At 44.0% G+C, this 26,861-nt stretch overlaps 1 protein-coding gene across 2 annotated transcripts in view; it reads right to left on the bottom strand.

The window, feature by feature from the left end:
- AARSD1 (alanyl-tRNA synthetase domain containing 1) overlaps positions 1 to 26,608 on the bottom strand; it is a 30,124-nt gene extending 3,516 nt beyond the window's left edge. For both annotated transcript variants that reach the window (XM_068098428.2, XM_068098427.2), the window contains exons 1-11: positions 26,543 to 26,608; positions 24,882 to 25,010; positions 24,591 to 24,750; positions 24,430 to 24,487; positions 20,381 to 20,537; positions 20,042 to 20,158; positions 8,480 to 8,610; positions 7,418 to 7,484; positions 3,296 to 3,387; positions 596 to 650; positions 352 to 446 (exon numbers count right to left, since the gene is read on the bottom strand). In XM_068098428.2, coding sequence (XP_067954529.2) covers positions 352 to 446; positions 596 to 650; positions 3,296 to 3,387; positions 7,418 to 7,484; positions 8,480 to 8,610; positions 20,042 to 20,158; positions 20,381 to 20,537; positions 24,430 to 24,487; positions 24,591 to 24,750; positions 24,882 to 25,010; positions 26,543 to 26,581 — 1,100 coding nt within the window. In that variant the 5' untranslated portion in view covers positions 26,582 to 26,608. The remainder of the gene's footprint in view (positions 1 to 351; positions 447 to 595; positions 651 to 3,295; positions 3,388 to 7,417; positions 7,485 to 8,479; positions 8,611 to 20,041; positions 20,159 to 20,380; positions 20,538 to 24,429; positions 24,488 to 24,590; positions 24,751 to 24,881; positions 25,011 to 26,542) is intronic.
- Positions 26,609 to 26,861: the final 253 nt, after the last annotated feature.

Here is a 26,861-nt window from a genome sequence, read left to right as displayed (position 1 = left end):
CTGCAGAACAGCTGTAAGTTGTTAACCCCTTACTTGTTCCCTGAAGAAGGCCCTTTTTTACAATATAACTGTGCAATTTGCATTATTTTCCCGTTTTTGCTAACCTAAACTTTTTTTTTTTTTTTACCTCGAGCAGTTTACTGCTTACCTTTGTACCATTTCAGTTTATTCACTGGACATTAAACGGTGTAAATTTCAATAAAAACTGGAAAAATTGAGGTGTTCTAAAACTTTTGACCGGTAGTGTATACTGACACGTATCCAATCCTTTTCTTCTTTGGCTCCTCGGGGCTAAATATACATACATCCGTGAAACAGACAAATTAATTAATTTGTCATTTGGACACTTACTTGGGCCCCAATTGAGCGACGGCCTGTTGGGCACCAGACAGTAGAAAAAGACCCGCTGCATTCTCATCTCCCACCGTGAGGAACACTAGGAATCTCTGCAACACAAGGCCCATTGTACACGATCAGAATCCCAGTCTGGAGCTTCTCTGGACATCACATGCTCAAAAAAGGAGAAAAAAAACAACTTAAATTTAGGAATCCAGGCCCAACGTAGTCCCTGCGGTAAGAAGACCCTGCATCTTACCTCGTCGGCCACCTCGTTGGCAATTATGCGCATGAAATCATGATCTCCTTCATTGCTGATGTGCACACAGGAGACAGACAGGAGGAACAGCGCACTTGTATTATGTGTTAGTTGGCCCAATGAAGAATTAATAAGTACAGTACTGTCACTCAATAAATGGCCACCAGCCATCGTTCCTTGTTCAAACCCATTTGAGCTATCTTCAGTTTTTCTCTGCTTATGTGAGGCACTGTTACCTCCACCACCGAAGATGGACAGAAGTTGTGTTTTAACCCCTCTATCTGTCTGTTTGTCTGCGAGCATGAAATCTCAAAAAGTTCTGGATGGATTTGGATGAAACGTGGTGGACAGGTTGGGTGTGTGACAAGGATGAATTTTGTTATATTTTCGTGACGATCCAGATCTGGATACTATAATTTTTAAGTGATTCTTCACCATTGTGAGATAGTGCAAGAAACGATATGTCGCCCGATATCTCAAAAAGCTGTGGACGAATTAGCTTGGTGGATGAGTTGGTTTGGTGACAAGAACAAGCTGACTAGATTTTGGTTCAGATCCAGCCCATCAGTGGATACAAAACGGAAAATGCTCAGCTTAGTGAAAGTATGCGCTCTACGAAGTGCCAATCTAGTTTATTGTTCGTTTTGTATATACCCTGTCATGGTATTTTAGCACTTTTAATTACTACTTTTTAAGTGTCAATTGCAATTTTGATATTTAATCTTGTCCATGTTTTTTTTTTTTGTATATCAAGTTGAGGCTCATGTAAGAGCTAACACACATAATATATAATAAAGGGAGTGGGAGACAAGAGGGGGAGAGAGAGTGGGAAGCACAACAACAGTAGGGAACAGGGACATCGGGAGATCTGTGGAAGGGAGAGGGCTGGGGAGGGGTACACGGGATAAAACAAATCGACACTGCAAGGACTTTCCGGAGAGAAAATGGAATTAACAGGGGTAGAAAAGATCAAGGTTTTGGATGGGGAAAGACATGAGATGGTGGTGAACAGCTGTTTTAAAGACCTGGAGGGAGGAGTGGGATTGAAGAAAGATCCGCTTAAAGAAATGTTCTTCTGGGAATTGTCCTCGCTCCACATATTTAATGCGTTCTCCATTGCTTCTATGATCGTCCCCTGACCTGGGTAACCACTTTGGTGCTGGGTACTGCGCTCGCCGCAATACTTTCACCAATCGCCTTCTCGTTTTTCTTTATGTAGCGTACAGTCAACTTATTCACACCATAATGCCTGCCCACAAAGGTCGTTCTCTCACACCTTGATAGTCGGTCAAGCAGCTCCACTTTCTGGCTCAGGCTCATGACTTTTTTTTCTGACTCTTGGTGGCGGACACATCTCCTACACTACTCGTACGTTTAGGACCCATGATCGAATGATGTGCACAAAAGCAAGGAATCGCAGTAGGTCAATGCAGCGGGATGAGAAGAAAGAATGAAACCCAGGACACGCTCTACATAAATGGTTGTGCAGGGATTGGTGGTAGATGGTAGATCGAGGATGGGTAGTGTGACCAGACCATTGTTTGTGGGGGATGGTTTATGCGCATGTACAGCTGCTTTATGTGTGGCATGTGGAAGATGCTTTTAGAACTGTTATGTGCATGGTTAGTTTGAGATGCTTTGTGTTTATGCGCTGCTGACGTCAATGGTTTTAGAACTGTGTAATTCATACGGCTGGTGGGCGAAGTTTTTGCACCTGCACCAAACACAGGGCCGCGAATGTAGAAGCACGTCACATTTTATGAACAGCGAGTACTTGGGTTCTGCGAATGTCGAACCCGTGGATGTTGGGGTTTTACTGGAAATATACTGTTGTTCTGCCCTAAGGCAGGTTCAGTACTGCCAAAGTAGCTGCTGGGTAATTGTTATACTGGGTCGTTTGCCATTTCCTTCCCAGAAGTAGTACGGGCAGGAATTTGTAATTTGGCCATGGTGCCACCAATAGCTGGCATACTCTTTGTGAAGGACACTGGAGTTCTTTAACATCCACCAACTAATGTCAGTAAACAAGACGCCCAGTTTATCGTCCATCGGAGGGATGGCACACCCATTGACGATTCATCCAGTCTGTGAAACATCATGATGATAGCTTTTAGCTGGGCCAAGATTCATACCCAGGCTAGACAGCTTAGAAGCAAATTTGCATACCCTTGGCCTATCCTGTCAGCCCAGGTCATATTTTAACACACCGTTAATAAACAAACTACGATCCCATGTTGTATTTATACGTTTAAAATGTTTCTCATTTGGTTTCATGCATTTCTTCTGGTTGAATGTTGAGCCTTCCCTGCATGCGGAGCTTTTCAAAAGCAGAAAGCGGCCCCCAGAAACGGGAGATGGCTGAACATACGGACAGACACCATGCTTCGCATTATATAAATACGTATAATATACAAGCAAAAGCACCCGTCCCCAGTGAGGGGAATAATTTACGTTATTCACTATCCTTCTTGCCAAATAAAATTTGGCATCAACATTATTCATGCCTGTTGTGAACATTATTCATCATTTCAAAAGTGAATGTTGAGCTTGGCCTGCGTGCGCAGCTTTTCAAACACAGTGCAGGAAGTGGCCACCATAAACTGGAGACAGACAAATGCATGGACGGACGCCACGGTTCGATATATACATATACATATAATGCCAGAATGGTCACAAAGAGGGTTGGTAAGTGCTGTGCACCGGTGCAGTGAGAGAAGTCCATCGTGTGCTGGTTCTCGTAGAAAACTCTGTGCTGTGAGCATAGCCAAGTCATGCAGCAGACAGTTGTTGTTCTGCAACATGGAATGAAAGAAAACAGAAACATCAGCCAGCCTGCCCGTGACTACCAAAAACTTAATGTCAAAACACATCAAGGATATGACACACCGGAAGAATTCCAGGTGCATGTCATGAGAGAAATGACATTTGGAACGTTATCAAAACTGGATGAATTTCCACTCGAGGAAAAGGCCCAGCCACTCTAATGGAATCAATTGTGATGTCAAAATGACTGAATGCACAAAGGATGCTTTTGCTTTATGCATAATTTATGTCAAGTCCAACAATCCAAGCATTTGAAAACGGAACACAAATTTGGCCTTTGTTGTTGACATTATACAGACTCTTTAAGTGAGAGAAATAAAAATAAAGAGAAACGTGACAGCTGTAAGATATCTGTATATGGAATTGGATATGTATTAGATACATCTCTCTGCATTTAGCCTGCTTCACAAGGCCATGGACATGCACTATCCTATCAAAAGTCATGGGATGCCCATTCAGGTGCAGAAGAATCGCCCAAGTGTGAGGCTGATTTGCATCGCTACAAGTATCATCAACAGACACAGGACAAAGTCAGAGAACAGACTCATTGCTGTTTCATTCCCAATGGGAGACGTTAATGGAGTTTCAATGATAAACTAGAACGCCACTCAGTAGAGCGCATACTCCCGCCGTGGGTCAAGTTGGAATAGTACGATTTCACAAAAGTTTGAGGGAGTAGTTCAGTGACAACACAAGACAAGACAACACAAGACAGACACTGCACAGATATATATTTAGAATATATAGAAGATAATGTTTAAAAAAACAAGGCAATTTCACTTACATTTTCGGATTCAGCGTTAAATTATATATAGGTGAGTGTATTTTTAGGCATGTGTGACTTCAAATAAAATAGTAAGCCAGAAAAACGTTCGTTTCATTCCTTAGGGATACAACATGTAAAACTGGCCCAAACGTGAAAACAAAACTCGCTCATTTTAAGTGGTACAAGCTAATGCGACCACTCGTTCTTCTGGGATGAATCCCGTGCACATGCTTGTCACACTTATAAGTCACCTAAGTCTTTATAAGTTCATCAACGGACACCGCAATTGACATTCACTGAGGTAAATGTTGATATCTCTTCTGAGGTTTAAAAAAAAAACAGTTTTAAAGCATTTTACGTATCAAACGATACATTTTATGAAACGGGAAACCGAATACACACTTTGGTGGTTTTAAAATGACACAATATGTCTATAAGAAAGAAAAAAAAAGAACCTTGAAGACGGCGCTGCTAACAAAATACACCGCTCTAACGCATAACCACGAGTTTAAACTACATTTACAACAAATATGAAAACTATTTTCATATCACAATGTTAAATATAGAATATATAGAAGATAATGTTAAAAAAAAAATGAGCCCTATCTTCCAATGGTAAACAATCCTTCAAAAAATTCCTGGATCCGGAATAATATCCTGAGCTTCACCAAAAACTAATCAATTCTTCCTTATCCCAAGGGCAATCATCCCTCCAACTTTCATCCAAATCCGTTCAGAACTTTTCCAGATATCTTGTTCACAAACACACGAACACACACACACATGGACACGATCGAATGCATTACTCCCTGGCAGGAGTAATGAAAGGCCCAACTACATCAAACAGACAATCTCAAAAAGCTAGGAGACATACTATACCATACATGGAATGGTGGATAATCCCACCTTCCTCCTTTTAACATAGCAACGGACCGAATGAGGCCCACAAGAGCATGCGGTCCGGACAAGGACACAAAAACCAGGACCATCTGAGATCAGGGCCATCTAGAGATATCTCGAGGTTTCTACACAGTCTGGCATCCCCTCTTGCTCTCCAAACTCTCTGCAGATGGCATCCTAGGCCACCTCCACACATTGCTTACTGACTTGAAGATGTGCAAGTGGAAAAAAAAAAAAAAGCTGTGGAAAGTTCACCGACGCTCCCCATCCAATTGGACAGAGCTTGAGCAAATCTGCAAGGAAGAATGGCAGAAACTCCCCAAATCCAGATGTGCAAAGCTGATGCAGACATACCCAAGAAAACTCAAAATTGTAATCCCTGCCAAAGGCACTTCTATGAAATATTGGCTCAAGTGGTTGAATACTTATGTAAATTAGATATTTATGGAGTTCATTTTTAATTATTTTGTAAAAATTTCTATTAAAAAAAAGTTCCCACTGACATGGTTTTTTTCCACATCTTCAAATCTTTCCACAGGTTTTCAATGGGATTCAAGTCTGGGCTTTGGCTGGTCCACTGAAGGACTTTCATGTTCTTGTTCTGAAGCTATTCAAGTGTAGCTTTTGCTGTATGCTTGGGGTCATTGTCCTGTTGGAATGTAAATCTTCACCTCAGTCTGAGGTCTTTTGCACTCTGAAGCAGGTTCTCCTCAACGATTTGCCTGTATTTTTAGCTCCATTCATTATCCCCTCTTTCCTTACAAGTCTCCCAGTCCCTGCCGCTGAAAAGCATCCCCATAGCATGATGCTGCCACCACCATGCTTCTCGGTAGGGATGGTGTTAGATGGGTGATGACCTGTGCTCGGTTTCCACCAGTCATAGAGCTTTGCATTCAGGCCAAAAAGTTCAATTTTCGTCTCATCAGACCACAGAATATTTTGCCCCATTCTCTGTCTTTTAGTCTTTCCCATGCCTTTTTGCAAACTCCAGGCATGCTGTCATGGTCCTTTTTCTCAGGAGTGGCTTCCGTCTGGCCACGCTCCCATAAAGCCGAGATTTTTGAAGTGCTGCAGAGACAGTTGTCCTTCTGGCATGTTCTCCCATGTCAGCCAAGGAACTCTGTAGTTCTGTCAGAGTGGCCATTGAGTTCTTGTTCACCTTCCTGACCAAGGTCCTTCTCTCATTACTAAGGAACCAGGAACCATGAACCAGAACCCATTTTATTTGGTATGCGTTGTCAATAAAACCATCAGTGTCTCATGACTTTTTGTACAACAGTACATGGTACAGTACTGCATTAGAAAATGATAATCATATATATGTATTCTCCATCAGTCTGTTCTTCTGTCCCTCTGTCTGTCCGTTTTGGGTGGGGCTTCAAAATCAAATTGTCACCATTTTGTTCACCCCATATAGGTTCTAAGTCCTCCTCGACCTCTGGTGTACAGGAACTGCAGCAAGTTGCCTGCGTCGGTGCTGTGGTTACGTGAGTGGGTCTACATATGGGTATTTAAAGAGGTGAGTGTTCCCTGAGAATAATAAGGTAAGTGGCGTGTTTATGGTGTCTATGGTTTTGATTTTATTAATGCTTAAAAATTTGGCGTTGTTTGAGGCCTCAAGGCCACGTAGGTTTTTCACAAATAAATGGATCTAAATTGTTTTTTTCAAGCGAACGATGCATTGCATTACATGCTGACATTAAAAGGAGATGGGGAGAGGAGAGAGTGGGGAGTGGAGAAGGGGGGGGGGGGGGGGGAGGAGAGGAAGGATTTGTCAGTGCCAGTCATTTCTGGATCTGGTGTTGGCTTAGCGGTTAGGGTGCCGGCTTGGGATCCTGGGATCCTGGGTTCGAATCCCGGTCGATCGCTGAATTAACACCAGGGGGGTTGACTTGACTCAGCCTGTCATCCTTCCGAGGTCGGCAAATCGAGTACCAGCTTGCTGGGATGAATGATCCCGGTGTGTACCCCGGTTTAGAATAGGTACACAGTATCCCTGCGCATCGAAGAGCGTGACCAAGGGTTGGCGTCAGGAAGGGCATCCGGCCATAAAAACATTGCCTCAAACAGGGAACCATGATTGTCATGGGGCCCGCAAGGCTAACCCCCGCTCCAGCGGGGAGAAATGGCCTTAAAACGATCATTCATTCATATTCGTCATTTCTGGATCTAACGAATTGCCAGTCCCCATTTTGGAAAACCCTACAAGCAGTATCAAACTGAAGATGTCCAAATGTCACATACATGTCTATGCCCGTGAGTTTCCCACAGGTGTACCTGTTAGTATTAATAACATATAGTTCACCTTCAACACTCCTTCCAGTAACACTGACCTTTTGCTGCTGCCGAACTTGGTTCAACAACCTCTTAACAGAGTCCACATGCTCCCCTGCATTGGTGCTGCAAACACAGACAGGAAACACGGGCAGGTAACACCGTCCTCTTGGAGTTTGCTCTAATTGTGCGAAGACCACACACGGCTTGAGTATTTTCACACAAGGCCACAAAGTAGGTTCACATTTATCAAACCGTCTCTGCATAAACAGATTTTTGTAACGACTGTCAAACTTAGAGATTCCACAAATTATGGGTACTTATGTGTGTCGCGCTGCCCGTCCGAAGTTTACCTGATGGTATTAGGAGCCAACTACAAAGCGTGGACTGTATTAACAGGTAAACCAAACCGGGTCGAGCAGTAGGAAGCCTAAAAGTCATTATTAAGCCAGCTGGGTTTTTACAGCCAATCTGATTTTACAGTCAATTCATTCATTCATTCATTCATTCATTCTGATGATGCCACAACAATCCTCCTGAGATGAGCTTGGCTTACAGAAGTTTCAAATACAAATTATTCATACTGTCGCCTTCAGCTGGATTTGATCTATAACCCATGGGATAGACCATGTCCACCGTCGGCACCATTATTTAGTGACGGAAAATGAATCGTAACTGGTTGGAGTAGTGATAGTTCAGGATCGTTAAGGTATTATACTTCACCCTCAAAGTAGACATTACTTTCCATTTCATGAAACAATCTGTAGTTGTCTCACCCGGAAACCCCGTTTAGCTTTCGAAAGCCACCGATGGCAAAAGGCGTGCCTAGTATGTCATGACCTTCACCATTAAGCACGATAAAATACGAAGGTTGCTCGGAGGACGTGAGAAGACAAGGCCAACCAGCGAAGCACAAAAATGTTGCCATCAGCAGCACACTTGGCTGCCTTTCCATTGAAGTGGCATAATTATTCATACACGGGACGACAGATCGGTCAAACCGAGGACTCCGTCCCTTTCAAACACAGACCAAAATTCACCCAGACCCCTTCCTGAAATCTGCCTCTTGGAGGCTCCCGATTCCAGCCAAGCCATATTACCCAGAGTCCTTAGCAGCATACCTGAGCAGGCTGGCGAGGGATCGCTCCACGGAATAGCTTCGCTCAGCGTACTGCAGCAACCTCCCGCCGATGATAAATGTCACGTTGCTTTTGTTTCGCTTTCCCTTCTCCACACAAAGCAGCTTTATGGCCTATTGGCAAAATAATTCGACAGAAAACAGTATTAAATCATAATAATTGGAGTAATGCATTTTTCACTGGAACACGCAAACCATAATTCATCGAAAATGAAGCTCACTCATTATAATAACCAGTCACACCAAAGACTATAAAAATGGTATGTGCTGCTTCCTTGCTTGTCACTCAGCACTTAAAAGGATGGAGCACGGACAAACAGCCATAGGGTGGCAACCATTGCGTGGACTTGATGGGCCTAATGCCCTCCTCCTGTATTGAAGCCCTTTGGTATGGAACTGATATTAATTATTATTATTTATCATATGATATTTATTATATGAGCCTGGTGTTGGCTTAGCGGTTAGGGTGCCGGCTTGGGATCGTAGGATCCTGGGTTCGAATCCCGGTCGATCGCTGAATTAACACCAGGGGGGTTGACTCAGCCTGTCATCCTTCCGAGGTCGGCAAATTGAGTACCAGCTTGCTGGGATGAATGATCCCGGTGTGTACCCCGGTTTAGAATAGGTACACCGTATCCTGCGCATCGTAAGAGGCGACTAAGGGTTGGCGTCAGGAAGGGCATCCGGCCATAAAAACATTGCCTCAAACAGGGAACCATGATTGTCATGGGGCCCGCAAGGCTAACCCTCGCTATAGTGGGGAAAATGGCCTTAAAACGATCATTCATTCATTCATATGATAAGCTGGGATCCCAGGTTCAAATCGCACACACTGTCAATTTGTCAATTGGCAAAAACATAGTAATGGTTCCTAACATCTGTTACTGGTAGAAATCTATGACAGGATTCTCCACGAACCTCAGATCACTGTGGAAAAATAAATAAATAAACAGAGGCCTGTGCAATTCAAGTAGAGAATTCTAACCCATGCACAGTTTAAGTTCACCATCTACTGTGGCACTGTTGGAAAGTAATGTGGAGCAAACTCCATTGGATCCATTAATACGACCCCTACATGTGACTTCAGCAGAATGAGTAAAGGTATGCAGATGGACTTGTGGAAATGGCGAAGTTGGGTTCAATGGCATTGGCCTGTCCTGCTCTCACTCTGACTCACTCCTCCCCACAGACTCTTATGCTTTTGTTCCACTGCCTGTCGTTCCATTTTATCTTTTCCATTTATACTCCCACTGGTTAAAACCGAAAGTAAATTTCCAGAGACGTGACCGACAAACCATTTGTGTGCCCTCCAACATACGACGGACAATGTCCCTAGGTGTGGCATAGCTTGGATTCAAAGCAAAATGAGCAAAGAATGAGCATTTTATCATGCCCACCTATGGAAGAAGATTGGAAAGCACAACATTGAGAATCCAGCATCCCCAACTCAAACAGCAGTGATTCTGTCATAATCTCAAGTACACAATTTAAATAATGACCATTTAAATTATCCTCAATGTACACTTGGGCCTTTCAAATTAAAACACCATGTTGTTTCATACCATTATGGACATGAACTCATCTGAAAAGTTGATAAACGTCGACAAACCGCGATTGCACAGTTACTTCGTGAACCTCCAAATCCAGTGTTTCTCAAACGGTGTGTCGTGACCCCCAAGGTGGGCCGTGAGTAGGTTTGCATGGGGGTCGTGTGCTGTCTGCGCAACCAAAGAGCAGGAAGTGTGGGTCGTCTGGTAAATCCAGCTGAGAAACACTGGTCCAACCAAAGGATGTATGCAAATTTGCTAAATAGCCATTTTTAAACAAACTTGCAAATTGGTTTATCTCAAATCGTATTTCACTTCCACTTTGCTCTGCTCAAGGTTTGCAACTACGAAGTGCGATTCATAAATCACAGATAAGTACTTACACCAAAGAACTTTCATTCCTTAGACAAATTATCAACAAAATTGCTCATTAATGTGTTCCAAAGGTTGGCACAGGTGGAATCTTTCATTGCATTGCGTAAAATATATTGTCGTAGCAGCGGGGTCCATTAACACAGACCGCTCTGATACAGACATCTAAGACCTCCACGAATGACTGAAACGATGTTTGCCGAATTTACCAAGTTTTTAATTATAATTTACAATTCTCGAAGGATCGTTAAATCGAAGATGAAATTGGTGGAAAGTCGTGGGCAGGAGGAAAAAAGCGGGAAAACATTTCTTACAAACAAAATGGTTTATTATAGTGGAAATATGGGGATAAGTAAGGACAAGACAATCAATAAATAACAGCACAGATCTGGTGATAGACACAAATAGGGTAGAAGACAACACGTGTACTTGCATGCAGGCAAACTGCAAGGCATAACCGTCAGCTAAGGTGCCAAATACCTGATTCTAACAACGAAGAGGAATAGGCAAGGACTTGTGGCAGGCTCGAGTTGGTCTCTGCTTGTGCAGGACAATGATAATCGTGCAGGCTGACGTTGTACAGGGCAAAGTGCATCTCGGGATGGAAGAGGAGAGGATGGTGCAATGCTAGGGAGATGGCGTCCACGTCTCTCGTGGATGAGCCACAAAAACATGTTGTCTCCTTGAAACCCAAAGCTCAACTGGCGTGTGCATACACGGTCACGGCCTTCTTCACCTCTGGGACCTCCATACCAGGATGCGGCTTGCCCACCATTGGCCACCCACTGCCACCGGCCGGCGCTAACTATTGGCTGTTCCGCCCTCAACTAGGGCTCTGCAGCTAACCTGGCCCCCATGGCCTGCAGTCCGTCAGCCAAATACCCCACGATATGACCTTTTAAAGTATCACGTGCCACAAGTCCTTCACCTAGCCTCGCCTGTGACAGAGGTTTTTACAAAACAATCTCACCAAAATCTGCTTTAAGCTTTACACTTACTGCCCGCTTAGTGCACATTTAACCATATGACTTACTTCTAGGTATAGATATCTAATACAACAGTAAATCTGCAATGGGATTGGGCTGCCGACCGCCGAGTCATGCCAAGCAGACAGGTTGAATTTCACTTTCCTCTCCAGGTACAGAAATTTCCCTGCCTTAGTATTTAACTGCTCAGACTCCTGCAGATCTCTTCCTCTGGTTTGCCCAACCAAATATATTCAGCCTTGTCAAATCCAGGTTCAAGAGTGGAGGGCAAGAAGAAATAAATGTCGGTCCTTGAGTTATTTTAACGTTGGGTCGTGACATCATCAGCACTTCTCCACCAATCAGCGCACCGCTTCTTGCTCGTCTTTGACGTCATCAGTGGTCTTCGCCAAATGGTGCTCTGCTTCCTCCTCGGCATTCCTTCCACCAATCAAAAGGTAGCTTCTTGCTCCGCCCTGGCCAACCACGAGTCCCTTCTTACCCTGGCCTTTGGCCAACCACGAGTCCCTTCTTACCCTGGCCTTCCAGTTGGTCGACTCACGCCCAATAGTGAGTCGCTTATTGCTCCGCCCTGGCCAATCACGAGTCCCACCTTACCCTGGCCTTTCAGTTGGTTGACTCCCGCCCAATAGCGAGTCGCCTCTTGTTCCGCCCTGGCCAATGACGGCTCCTCGGGGCATGTCTTCTGCCTGTCTTTCGTGGCGATGGAGCTGCTGCGTCCCAAATGGCTGTGCTCAGAACTGGCTTCTGGTTGGTTTTATGGTTATTATTTAGTGCAATAAATGGGCATTTCTCACAAGTGTCTACGGTGCAGTGCCAAAAGAGCCAAAGGATAAATCACTGAGGTTTAACGAACAGGCGAATGAACATAATCCCTATACTAGTTAACATGCCCCATTCCTTGTAATGAAGACGAAGATACACCTTACTCAGACATTCGGCTAAACAAAACTTATTACATGGCAATGGCTCTTACCCGACATCCGGAGCATGATACAGACACAAATCTACCTGACTCTACATATCACTACCCCCACAAACATAAAACACATTTTGATATATTAATACCACTAGCGTGACTCGGCGTGCTCCGCGCGCCTCACCACACGTCGTTTCAGAGGGGTAGGCATCTTTGATCATTTCGGTGTCTTTTGGGTCTTCATGGTGTTTTGGGCCTTCGGGGTGTTTTGGGCCTTCGGGGTGTTTTGGGCCTTCGGGGTGTTTTGGGCCTTCGGGGTGTTTTGGGCCTTCGGGGTGTTTTGGGTCTTCGGGGTGTTTTGGGTCTTCGGGGTGTTTTGGGTCTTCGGGGTGTTTTGGGTCTTCGGGGTGTTTTGGGTGTTCGGGGTGTTTTGGGTCTTCGGGGTGTTTTGGGTCTTCGGGGTGTTTTGGGTCTTCGGGGTGTTTTGGGTCTTCGGGGTGTTTTGGGTCTTCGGGGTGTTTTGGGTCTTCGGGGTGTTTTGGGTCTTCGGGGTGTTTTGGGTCTTCGGGGTGTTTTGGGTCTTTGGGGTGTTTTGGGTGTTCGGGGTGTTTTGGGTCTTTGGGTTGTTTTTGGGTCTTTGGGGTATTCAGGGTCTTTTTGAGCCTCAGGGCCTTGAAGGGTATTTTGGGTCTTTGGGGTGTTTTGGGTCTTTGGGGGTCTTCAGGGTATGTTGGGTCTTTGGGGGTCTTCAGGGTATTTTGGGTCTTCAGGGGTCTTGGTGGTCTGAAGGGTCTTGGGGGAATTAAAGGGTCGTCAAAGGTCTGAGGGATCTCAGCAGTCTCAACGCAATTAAGAGGGTTAATTAAGAGGGTGGTAATGTTATTTGAAGAAGAAGAAGACGTTTTCGTCGCATATAAACATACATAGTGAACCATATACAGGGGCGGATCCAGGAATTTAAAGACGAGGGGGAGGGTGCATGAAACTATAGCGCTGGGGGGGCGGTAAAGGGGCGGTCTGGGGGTCCTCCCCCAGGAAATTTTTTAAAAATTGATCGTCAGAAACGGCATTTCGTGCGTTCTTGGAAGTTTCTGCAGTTCCTTGTGTTCTTCCCTGGTCCAACAGTTCAGCAGATTCGCACCGCCTGCACCCTCATCCTGGATCGAAGGGGGGGGAGGGTGCACCCTCTGCACCCCCCCCCCCATGGATCCGCCCTGATATACGTTTGCTCTATTATAATTACTAGCGTGACTTGGCGTGCTCCGCGCGCCTCACCACACATCGTTTCAGAGGGGTAGGCATCTCTGACCATTTCGGTGTCTTTTGGGTTTCATGGTGTTTTGGGTCTTCAGGGCCATTTGGGTATTCAGGGTCTTTTGGATCCTCTGGGCCTTTAAGGGTATTTTGGGTCTTTGAGGTGTTTTGGGTCTTCAGGGTCTTAGGTGTATTTTGGGTCTTCGGAGTCTTCAGGGGCTTTTTGGTCTTTCGGTTATTTTGGTTATTCTTGGTCTTTAAGGGTCTTTGGGTCTTTTTTGGTCTTCGGGGTATTTTGGGTCTTCAGGGTCTTTTGGTCTTCGGGGTCTTTTTGGTCTTCGGGGTGTTTTGGGTCTTCTGGGTGTTTTGGGTCTTCGGGGTGTTTTGGGTCTTCGGGGTGTTTTGGGTCTTCGGGGTGTTTTGGGTCTTCGGGGTGTTTTGGGTCTTCGGGGTGTTTTGGGTCTTTGGGGTGTTTTGGGTCTTCAGGGTGTTTTGGGTCTTCGGGGTGTTTTGGGTCTTCGGGGTGTTTTGGGTATTCGGGGTGTTTTGGGTCTTCGGGATGTTTTGGGTCTTCGGGATGTTTTGGGTCTTCGGGGTGTTTTTGGGTCTTCGGGATGTTTTGGGTCTTCGGGGTGTTTTGGGTCTTCGGGGTATTTTGGGTTTTGCATGGGGGAAGATAAGAGATGGTGGTGAACAGCTGTTTTAAAGACCTGGAGGGAGGAGTGGGATTGAAGAGAGTGAGGGAGTTTGTTCCAGAGGCGGGAGAAAAGAGGAATGAAGGAGTGAAGGTGAGCAGAGAGTCTTGATTTTGGCAGTTTAACCATAAGAGGGTTGCAGGCAGATCTTGTGTGACCTGTAGGAATATTTGGGTGACAGAGCACAGAGAGAGCTGGGGGAGCAAGGCCGGAGAGGAGTCGGTAGAAGACAGAAAGACCACCAACCTGCCTGCGGTGAGTGAGTGAAAGGCCCTTGGAGTTAGCTTCATCGCGGGAGATTCCAATGATTCTGAACGCTTTGGTTTCAACAGCGTGAAGACGAGCTTGGTGTGAGGCAGGAGCACCAGCCCAGAGGGGAGAGCAGTATTCCATTGAGCTGCGGATGAAAGCCTTGTATGTGGTGAGCAGCTCAGGTGTGCCAAGGAAGGACTTCGCACGACGGAGGATGCCCAGTCGGCGACTGGCTTTGGAGGCCAGATTTGAAGTGTGGTTTTACCAGGAAAGATCATGGCAGATAGTGAGACCCAAAAGCTTGAGTGACAGAACTTCTTCGAGAGGATTGTTCATAAAGTAGATGGGAGGGTTGTCCAGTCGGTCTTTTCGGAGAGACATCGTAAGAGTGTGAGCTTTGTCAGGATTGAAAGACATGTCCCGCTTGTTTGCCCAGTCTGTGATTTTGTCCAGGTCTGCAGAGAGTGAGGAGGCTGCAGACTGCCGATCTGAGGGATGAGGAATGGAGCGACAGAGAGTAGAGTCATCAGCAAAGAGATAGAGAGGATTTTCAAGAGTCAGAGAGATCATTGAAGACCAGAAAAAGCACAGGGCCCAGAACACTGCCTTGGGGAACTCCAGCCTGAACAGGAAGAGGGGATGAGAGAAACTCATTCAGGGCCACACGTTGACTACGACTAGAGATGAAGTTCGCCAGCCATTCGTGGAGATTTCCATGGATACCAAAGGAGGAGAGTTTGGTGAGCAGAGCGGGGTGCCAGACTGTATCGAAGGCACGTGATATGTCAAGGGAGACAGCTCTAATTTCCTGTTTGGCATTGAGGACCTCCATCCATTGTTGAGAAAGCAGAAGCAGCATGTCCAGAGTAGAGTGACCTGGTCTGAAACCAAATTGATGATCAGAGATCAAGCCATTGGAGAAGAGGAAATATTTCATATCCGAAGCAATGATGGATTCCATGACTTTGCTGATAATTGGGAGAAGGCTGATTGGTCTGTAGTTGCTAGGATCTGTTTTTTCACCTTTTTTGTGCAAGGCGGTGGTGTTGGCTGATTTCCAAGCAGATGGCAGATGGCCTGGAGCAAAAGAGAGGGTGAAGATAACAGAGAGAGGGTGGGATAGAGCGGCAGAGCAGGATTTTAGGACCCGTGGGCTGATGCCGTCAGGTCCAGTTGCAGAATCAGAGTCGAGGGTTGACGTGCAAGTGTTTCCATCCATGACATTCGCGGATTCCCCATTTGCAGTTTCGCTATTGACTGGATGTAGCAACATTCAGACTGGGTATGTTTTTAGCCCAAGTCCTTCACGAACCTGCTGCCAATGCTTGACGTTTCACTGAAGGTGGCACAGGATTGTAGAATTCATTGGTTCATCATTTGCCATTCGCTGTTTTTTCTTTTTTACCCAAGTCATTCATGAACTGGCTGTCCATGCCTGAAGTCAAAAAGAAATAATACATTATTTGCAAAGTGGTAACTGGTATCCCCACCCAGGTCATACTCTCCTCTTCAACTGAAGTATCGAACAAGCGCGGCTACACCGTAGTTAGACAACTGGTCTTGTTTTAATTTGTTTTTTTAAGGATGTGAAAATTTTATTATGATTAAATCTAACAATTGTCAGTTATTTAATATTGACCTGTTTTGTTTTAGCATGTTGTTTTTGGCGGTGTAAGTAGTAGTAGTAGTAGTAGTAGTAGTAGTAGTAGTAGTAGTAGTAGTAGTAGTAGTAGTGGTAGTAGTAGTAGTAGTAGTAGTAGTATTAGTAGTAGTAGAAGTAGTCATAGAAGTAGTAGTAGTAGAAGTTATAGAAGTAGTAGTCATAGAAGTGGTAGTAGTAGAAGTAGTAGTCATAGAAGTAGTAGTGGTAGTAGTAGTAGTAGTAGAAATAGAAGTAGTAGCAGTAGTATAAGTAGTAGTGGAAGTAGAAGTAGAAGTGAAAGTAGTAGTAGTAGTGGTAGGAGAAGTTGTAGTAGTAGCTACTACTACTACTACTACTACTACTACTATGAACCCAATTGCTCCCACTTTCTTGTGAGGTCAGCCATGGATACTTTTTAGCCCAAGGCCCAAGTCTTTCACAAATCGGCTGGCCAGGTCTGATACATGACTGAAATTTAAGGAATTTAGAATTTGGACAGGGTGCCGGTGATCGCTCAGCTCACATACTCTTCACAAAAGATACTGTCATCTTTAACGCCCACCAACGACCAGTACTCCGGCAGGCGAGTCCTCTTGCTTAACGTCGTTCCGATAGAAGGCTCGCTTAATGCCCTTCCTGCATGTGCAACATCAGGGTGACAGTTGAAAGCTGGGTGAAGATTCGAACCCAGGCTATACAGCTCAAAGGCGAGTTGTACACTACCGGTCAAAAGATTTAGAACACCTCATTTTTTCCAGTTTTTATTGAAATTTACGTAGTTTAATGTCTCAATGTACTCTGAAATTAAGCATAGAACAAATAAACAATTGGAGATAAAAATAAATCATAGAATCATTTTGTTTAACAAAATTTAATTTAAATTTTTGACTCAGCAAAGTAGCCACCTTTTGCAGATATAACCGCCGAACACCCTCGTGGCATTCTTGCTACAATGTAAATCAAATATTGTTCGGGAAGTTCTTCCCAACACTGTTGCAGAAGTTCCCACAAATGTGTTGCACTTGTAGGTTGCTTTGCTTTCACCCTTCTGTCCAGTTCATCCCAAACCAGCTCGATGGGGTTTAAGTCTGGAGACTGTGCTGGCCATTCCATGATTTGAAGCCTACCGTCTTGTTCTTTTCCTCGTCTTGTTCTTTTCCTCAAAGGTAGTTTTGACATTGCCTGGAGGTGTGTTTAGGGTCATTATCGTGCTGTAGGATGAACCCCTGACCAACTAGGCGTATACCAGAGGGTATTGCATGGCGCTGCAAAATGCTGTGGTGGCCCTTTTGGTTCAGGGTGCCAGTCACTCTGTGCAAGTCGCCGACTCTGGATCCAGCAAAAGAGCCCCAGACCATCACGCTTCCTCCTCTATGTTTGACAGTTGGTGTTACACACTGAGGAACCATCCTTTCACCTACTCGAAGGCGTACAAAAACCCTGCGTGATGAACCAAAGATTTCAAATTTTGATTCATCGGTCCATAAGACCTTCTTCCAGTCTTCAGTCGTCCACTGTCGTCCTTCAGTCGTCCAATTCTTCATGGCCCAGGCAAGCCTCTTTTTCTTATCTTGCCATCTTAGCAATGACTTTCTTACTGCCACTCGACCTGTCAAACCTGCAGCTCGAAGTCTTCTCTTCACAGTTGGAACAGACTTGCTTACTTCGACCAGTGTTAAGCTGTGCTTGAAGCTGTTGTCCTGTGAGCCGCCTATTACGCAAGCTGTTGACTCTCAGAAACTTGTCTTCTGATTCTGTTGTGGCTTTGGGTCTGCCAGACCTCTTCCTGTCAGAGTTTCCTCCAGTTTCCATGTGCCTTTTGATGGTGTAGGAAACTGTACTCACTGACACCTTGGCTTTCTTTGCAATTTCTCTAAAGGAAAGACCTACACTTTTAAGGGTTATAGTGGTCTGTCTGTCTTCCTTTGTTAATTGCCTTTTTCTCGCCATTATGATTGCAATATACTACTACCTGCAGTGCCATATTGTCCAAATAATGCTTCAGAGGGTGTAATAACAGTCTGTTCCAATACTGCTTTTATACAGACAGGGGGTTTGTAATCAAGTAATCAGCAGAGGTTGGGACACCTCTAGGAATTGTTTGCATCAACTTTATAATATGAATGAATGAATGATCGTTTTAAGGCCATTTTCCCCGCCAGAGCAGGGGTTAGCCTTGCGGGCCCCATGACAATCATGGTTCCCTGTTTGAGGCAATGTTTTTATGGCCGGATGCCCTTCCTGACGCCAACCCTTGGTCACGCTCTTACGATGCACAGGGATACGGTGTACCTATTCTAAATCGGGCTACACACCGTGATCATTCATCCCAGCAAGCTGGTACTCAAATTTGCCGACCTCGGAAGGATGACAGGCTGAGGCAACCCCCTGGCGTTAATTCAGCGATCGACCGGGATTCGAACCCAGGATCCTAGGATCCCAAGCCGACACCCTAACCGCTAAGCCAACACCAGGCTTACAATCTTACTTTTGAAGCATCAACTTTGAAGGCTTAATTTACTTACATTGTTGCAGAACAGCTGTAAGTTGTTAACCCATTACTTGTTCCCTGAAGAAGGCCTTTTTTTACAATATAACTGTGCAATTTCCATTATTTTACCGTTTTTGCTAACCTAAACTTTTTTTTAACCTCGAGCAGTTTACTGCTTACCTTTGTACCATTTCAGGTTATTCACTGGACTTGAATTGCTTAAATTTCAATAAAAACTGGAAAAATTGAGGTGTTCTAAAACTTTTGACCTGTAGTGTATGTAGAGTGCACATACCCCAGAGCTATCTTGCCAGCCCTTAACATGCATTCCTATGATGATATATTTCATGGCAATCGCTCAACCCCCTTGCCAGTGTCTTTGGAAACCTTCATTGGATAGATGGACATTTAAGTCATCTACAATTCTTGAGAAAGTTTCTCAATATGTATGAAGAGTCCAAATAATTTTCAATTTCAATTACTTTAAACAATAATGGCATACCGACCTTGTCAGGCTGTGATATTTGCCAAATTCTGTCATCTTACCTATATCTTCCTGCCAAAGTTTCATTACGACGACACTATCCTGGCCACCAAAACAACCAGCTCAAAAACTTGTAGCAGATTTAAACGCATTTCCCCTCCTTATCTTACCCTAAACAAGCCTATTTCATTCCACTGCAGGCCAAAGGGCTCTCAAGTCGAGAAAAACTTCAAGACAGGTCGCACAAGATCTGCCTGCAACCCTCTTATGGTTAAACTGCCAAAATCAAGACTCTCTGCTCACCTTCACTCCTTCATTCCTCTTTTCTCCTGCCTCTGGAACAAACTCCCTCACTCTCTTCAATCCCACTCCTCCCTCCAGGTCTTTAAAACAGCTGTTCACCACCATCTCTTATCTTCCCCCATCCAAAACCTTGATCTTTTCTACCCCCGCTAATTTCACCCCAAATCCACTTTTTTGAAATACCAACTTCTTTCCTGGAAGTCCTTGGTGTCCTTGTGTTTATACTTCTTCCCCCCCCCCCCCCCCCCCTTCCCACGCTGCCTCCCCCCAAGCCCTCTCCCTCCCACACATTCCCGATGTCCCTTCTCTCAAATGTTGTTTTTATGTGCTTCCCCTTCTCTCCCCATCTTGTCTACCGCTCCCCTTTTTATATACTTTGTTTGTTTGTCTGTTTGATTTACTTTGTGTGATAAATGTTAGCTCTTTCACGAGCCTCGATTATGTATACAAAAAAAAAGAAAAAAATAAAAGAAAAAAAACCCAAATGGAACAGCACACAGTGTAGATATGTTGCTCCAACAGAACACACCCATGACACCTGTAGGCAAGTTCAATTCCACAAACATTACAATGAAGTAAGGAGAAAGGTTGAAGGCAGACCTGAAGTTGGCTCAGGTTGGAGACGTGTGTCCCACAACACATATTGGCATCAATCCCCTTGATCAGCACCATTCTCATTGGGCCCGCAATGTCATCTGGCAGACCTCGAGTGTGTGCCTACAGGAGTCGAGAGTCAATAAATTAGAGAGGGCACGATGACAATGGAATAATGGCAGCTACCTGTGGTGGTACTCAAAACCAAGGAATAATACCATTCTCTGGAGGTGGAAAGGAATTATGGTTATAACTTTGATGCTAATCATTAACGGTGACTTCGCCAAAGGAAGATTATTAAAGTTACGCAAATAGGTAAATATCTGAACAAGGGATATTGCTCACCGCCTCCAGTTCAGGATCTCCAGGAAAAAACTCCTGCACGTGGACAGGTGTACTATCTCGCACCGCACTATTGCAGGCCTCTTCAAGCTGCTGCAACTGCTCTGTGCTCATCATCTTTACATCCAGCTCAACTGTGCTGCGCTGACGACCCAGTTCCCTGAATGGTGAAACCATATTTAAACTCAGTCTCACACTCCATTTCCCTGCTGTACTCCAACACCTTCCTGGCACACCTATACTTAGCACTCAATTTTGGCACAGCACTTTCAAAGCTTTTACAACCACATAACAAGTGTGTCTGTTAAAAATAACCAGCCAACATTCTCTGCTCTTGGAAAAAGGATAAAACAAGTGCAGATACATTCAAAGTAGACCGCCACCATGCCAAATAAATAAATAACATCCTCCAGCGCGGCATTGCCGGGGCGCCTTGGGCGCCCGACGATACCACCGTGCAGCACATAGAGATGATATTGGGAGGGAGAGGTGTACAATAATCGATTGATTAATTGCGTAATTACAATCAACAAAACAACAACATGCATTTTAAAGGCCATTTTGCCTGCTAGAGCTTAATCAATTGGCTAATTGCATACCTCAACCACCAGTGTTTCATCCAAACCTGTTTTGAAAAATTTAATGTCATTAATCGAAAAAAACTAAAGAATTGATCAATCAATAAATCGATTAATAGATTAATCAATAAATTGAAAATACCCTTTATAGCCAAATCACTTGGTCACTGTCGTGTCCAAATATCAGCTTCCAAGCTCAAAAGGTGCCTGAGATATTGCCCAGATAAGAAAGAAAAGAAATGTGATTAATAATTAAAATAAATAAATAATGGTAAAATAATTAAATTATTAATCAATTGGCTAATAGAATAGCTAAACCACCACCGTTTCAACCGAATCTGTAACTTTAAAAAATATGATTAAGTCATTAATCCAACAATTAAATAATAAATCTATTAAATCAAAAATAACATTTACAGCGAAATCACTTGGTCATTGTTATGTCCAAATTTCAGCTTCCTAGCTCAAAAGGTGCCTGAGATATCACCTAGACAAACAAACAGGAAAACAAACAAGAAAGAAAGAAACGAGTGAAAACTGAGAACTCGCTTTCAGCGCACATGCCGGGCCCCCTTCGGTGCCCGGCGATGACGTCATGCAGCAACTGGAGATGGAATAGAAAAGCAGCGGTGTACAATATAATTAAGGAATTGTTTGTTTGGTACTCTCACCACTTAGTACATGATTCGGAGTTCCGACAATCCAATCGTACATACCGTGTGATCATATCGTTGTCCAAGAGTTGAGGTTTGTTGACAGAAAAACATAATAAAGAAAAATCTGAATTTGGATATTTTTCTACAATTTGGATATTTTTCTACAATTTGGATATTTTTGAAAATACAGACCGTTGGGATAGGGGGAGGGGTGGGAACCGGTCACGTTGAGGCCACACCTACAAACCACCACAATAAACAAATAATAACAAATTTAGAATTTAATTTAGTGATATCATCATTTAAAAAAACCACCTTTAGAGGCCATTTTTCCCCGCAAAGCGGGGGTTGGCCTTTTTCGGGGACCGTGGTTGTTGTTGTTTTTCGGTCCCCTTTTTGAAGCAATGTTTTACGGCCGGATGCCCTTCCTGACGCCAACCATTTTTGCCGCCTTTAACGACAAGCAGGGAATTACCAGTGTACTGGTACTCAATTTGCCGACCTCGGAAGGATGACAGGCTGAGTCAACCCCCCTGGCGTTAATTCAGCGATCGACCAGGATTCGAACCCAGGATCCTAGGATCCTAAGCCAGCACCCTAGCCGCTAGCCCAACACCAGGGCTCAATATCATTATACCATCATTATCATCAGATATCATCAATAGCCATGGTCATAATAAAAACCAAGTAGCCCATGTCCAACAGGAGGTCCAATTTGGTCTATGTGTCAAGTTTGGTGACAATTGGCCCAGTAATTTGAGACACACACACACACACACACACACACACACACACACACACACACACACACACACACACACACAAACAAAATGACTTTTATTTATAACATTAAGAATGTCATAAAACTGGCATTGTGTAGAAAATAATAGAACAACGTTTCATTTAAACACAAATTATATAAAAACTTTTCTATTGAAAGAAACACTCATTATTAATGTGTTGAAGGTTACTTTGTGTTAAGAATATCTTGTCCTTTCAGGTTCACCTTGTATATATAATCACAGTTAATGGGGGTAACAACAAATATTATACAGTATGATGTGTGGAATAAACCAAACAGCGCCCCCTTCTGTAAGAATAGCTATTGAAGATGTGCAGACGTGTGGGTGAATTGTAATACACTAGGGCATTGCCCGTACTATATCTATATCTAAAATTATATCCCCCCCCTCTATTTACATGAAATGGTTTGGTCCAAAGCGAACGGCTTGCGAGTGGTGACAATCCCCCCCCTCTATTTACATGCAATGGTTCGGTCCAAAGCGAACGGCTTCCGGAGTTTGGTAAAGAAATCGCCATCGCGTACACAAACGCGCAGGAAAGCGAATGAATCGCAAATTCGTTTTTATCAGTTGTAAAACATAGTTTAACGCCAACATAGTTTGCAAACGTGAAATAAATGAATACGCTCTCAAATGTGCCATCCGAGGCAGAGTGTGCCCGCCACGTTCGGCAAACGCGATCGTTCGCTGCTCTGTGATTGGTTGAATCGTTTTTTGGACATATCTCGGTAAGTAATTGTCCGATTAATATGAAACCTTGAAAAGGCACATCCTCGGGTCCCCAGCAATATACCTGGCAAGTTAAAAGTATATCGGACCCGTGGTTGTCGAGAAACAGCGGTCACAGACAAACACACAGACAGACACACACACACACAGAGATTGCTGGAATTATAGATAGATAAGTTTGTGAATTGGTCTATTCCTGCTATGCTAGATTCACTGCTTCTGGTCAACTCCAATTCCCTTCCATTGTCACAGAAGGTCGTTCTGAATGACTATGGGCCTTGCCTTATCTAGTTATCTCGGTCCGTCAAGTGGTGTCCAATTTCTGGTGACATTCATGATCAGATTTCTCCAAACCCAGCATGGTTGACTTCTCCAAACTTTCGTTTTCTGCACGCATGGTGTGTCCAATGAATGACCGTTTCTGTTTTAGCATCAGGGCCTTGCCTTACTTGTCTATATCTGAAAATGTGAAAAAGTAGGAATATAGCCAACGGCAATGGGAAATATCAATAAAATGGGAAATGTGAAGTCTAAGAAAAGTGTGAAATGAACTGGGAAATATCGCTGGACTACATTTCCAAAGTGTGGCACAATCTCTGGACAGACACAAACATTGCTGACAAAGAACTGGTGAGTGATCCGACAGGCCCCGGAAACAGTGGTCTGCTCTCAACAGGATCCCCACTCTCCATGCAAGGACAAGGCCTCCACAAACGGAGTTTCAAAGACAGCCCAGCATATGACTGCGGTCACCTAGATCAGACTATTCATCACATTGTGAATGTGATGTGGACATTGTGGAAATTTGATGAACGATTTGGGGCAATCCACCGAACAAGAGACAGAGCTGTGGCATAGCTGTCAAACTTGGACTTAGATCTGTGAGCTGTAATTTGTCGTACGCAAGAGTCGAATGGAACTGTGCAGAACCGTGTTCCACAAAGTGGCCGTGTAGAACCTCTAAACAGGAAAAAAATATCACCGAGATTGTATTTGTCGCTTGTCCATTCCTTTCTGCATAAAATGATGCAAAGGGGCAAATGTAATATTGATCACATTGAGGAACCTTTGAGATTTTGAAACTTAATGAGCATATCTCTTTAAGAGTTGAGATACAAGTTGTGAAAATTGGCAACTTGAATTCGATGATAATGACAAAGCTTTACATATCGTTGTGATTTTGTAGTTTTCTGCTCTCTGCAAGACGTCGTGCATGCACAACACGGAGAAGTCGCATAAACAAATTGTATACCCTGCATCAAAATGACAAATAAAAATAAACTCACCACGAAGTCGTCACAAAACCAAACATGGACTCGGCAAGAGCACTGATGAGATGCTGACCTGCACATAAAAAAAGTTTGTGTAAAAACAGAATAGTTTCCAAAACTAAGGCTAATCTCAATGCTGTAGTTGTGAAAGATGTACCTAAGATTTTTTGTTTTACCGGAGTGTTGCTGCATATGATCAAAACGTCTATCCCAATCAACGTTGACGTGCACCTCGACGCCAGGCTCCAGTGGGGACCTCAGGAAGTGGATGGCATCATTTCCGCATCGAGTTACACTCAGCACGGGTGTTCCATCAATGGTGCCACGGTCATCAGGCTGGATATGGCACACCGATAAATTAATGCGTCATGACCCCAGATCCTTCACCGATTCATGTCACAGCCTCTCACAGTTAATAAGACAGTCCACAGTTGCTTCATGCACTCACTGTGCACGAAGGAACTCACCTGACCACCACCCTCTGGAAAAAGCACCGTATCCTCCAAGATGATGTCATAACCATCCACCTTCTCCTTTCGTCCCTTGGGATCAACAGTCCGTGTTGCAGCCTTGCACGATATCACCCGGGTATGTAACTATGAGTAGAAATTGCAATTATGTCAGAAGAATTTCCTTCTTTTTTTTTACACCCTCTGCAATTCCTCGCCCAGAACATGGTTGGACATTATATCCTAAGTTTCTGAACATGGTGTACAACAAAGATCTTGACATTTTCAGCATCATCCCTCAAAAAGCCAAAGTGGAGAATCTGTTGTTGTCTCATATCAGAGATATCAGTGGCCTCTCAATATTCAACCACATGACATCTGGTCTTGCAGCCCTTGGCCTTTGTCACCATTCCATAATCACAGCAGATGTACTTGTACTCCTACTACTCCTCCTACTACTACTACTACTCTGCATACCCAGCTGAGGGGATTAGCAACCCCCATGGGCATGAAGGTTGACCCTTTTGCACCTCGTTCCCTTGGGACAGCAGAACGTGAGTTTTGGGCAGGAATCTTGGATTTTCCTGGCCATAGGGCCGGCGGTTGCTCACCTACTCTTCGCGAAAGGACACCGTGGGATCTTTATCGTCCACCAATTAATGTCGGTAGCCCGGACACGCAGTTTAACGTCCATCCGAGCCATCCGAGTGACGTCACACACTTTGATGAATCATCCTGTCTGTGAAGCACCAGGATGGCAGTTTATAGCTGGACTGATATTCAAACCAAGCTAGACAGCTTAGAGGAGAGTGTGCGTACCTCAAGGCCATCAATGCAAGCCCAACGGCAGATCTAGTAAATTACAAACCTCAACTCATCAGTCCCTCTTTTGTACATCACCACTTTCAACTAATTTCAGCTAACTTTCATATTACGATCATCACCTCTTTCAGCTGATGTGATTCATGACTCATGTTCCTTCGCCAGTTTTTAAGGTAATGGACCACAAGGATCTCCTTGTGTTCCACACCTATCTCCAATCTTTTCTACGTTCATCAACCTTGCGTACCATATCTACGTGCGCTCTTGCCAACAATCATCACGTGTACATCTAATGTCTACCTGCTTTATCTAAAGGTGGATTCTAATATATTATAGGTTAAGAGTGAATTTTTTAAATCATATAATTATTCACAAGACCAACTTTCAATTTGGAAATTCTGTGCAATTATCGATTTGGTATATAATATCAGTATTGAAAAACGTGCCATACTATAGTAATCAATGACGTAAGACCATGTCTCAGAATGGTATCTGGAAATCGATAGGCAGAATCATTGTCTACAGGTGGTGATTTCCGCGCTACCTGAGTCTTGCTCTGTTCGATTTTGCTTCTGGTGTTCCTTACCAGGTGTGGGATGACGCAGCGACATAAACTTGCATAAAATCACAGTTCTAAAATATTTTTTAAAAGCTTCAACGGCTGTGACAAGTACAAGGGAACGCAGTCCATTACACCTTTACCTGCACGTATTGCAGACTGTACAGTAGAAAATCATCGGCGTAAACTATTCTGGCATTAGAAACATTTTACTGCGTTCAGATTATATATACATATGCACACGGAATGCAAGACAAGTTAAGGATAAAAATATACAGTAGGTACAGTACAGTACTACCTCTCTTGCCCAGCTGTCTCTTTGACATAAAAAAGCCATGCTTGCAATGCGAGTGAATACGTGACGTATGTGGGCGTGGTTAGGTTACTGCTTCCTTATGTGGGCGTGGTTAGTTTACTACTTCCTTATGTGGGCGTTGTTAGGTTACTGCTTCCCTATGTGGGCGTGGTTAGGTTACTGCTTCCTTATGTGGGCGTGGTTAGGTTACTGCTTCCCTATGTGGGCGTTGTTAGGTTATTGCTTAATAATATAATAATTAGATCTTAAAAATGAAGGGCTTATGAATCTTGTTTTAATAATGATAGCATTCGCTAAAAAA

The sequence above is a fragment of the Myxine glutinosa genome, chromosome 6 (genome assembly GCF_964187855.1).
Source record: "Myxine glutinosa chromosome 6, kmMyxGlut1.1, whole genome shotgun sequence".
In the NCBI taxonomy this organism is placed as follows: Eukaryota; Metazoa; Chordata; class Myxini; order Myxiniformes; family Myxinidae; genus Myxine; species Myxine glutinosa.
This window is presented reverse-complemented; position numbering and strand designations above follow the sequence as displayed.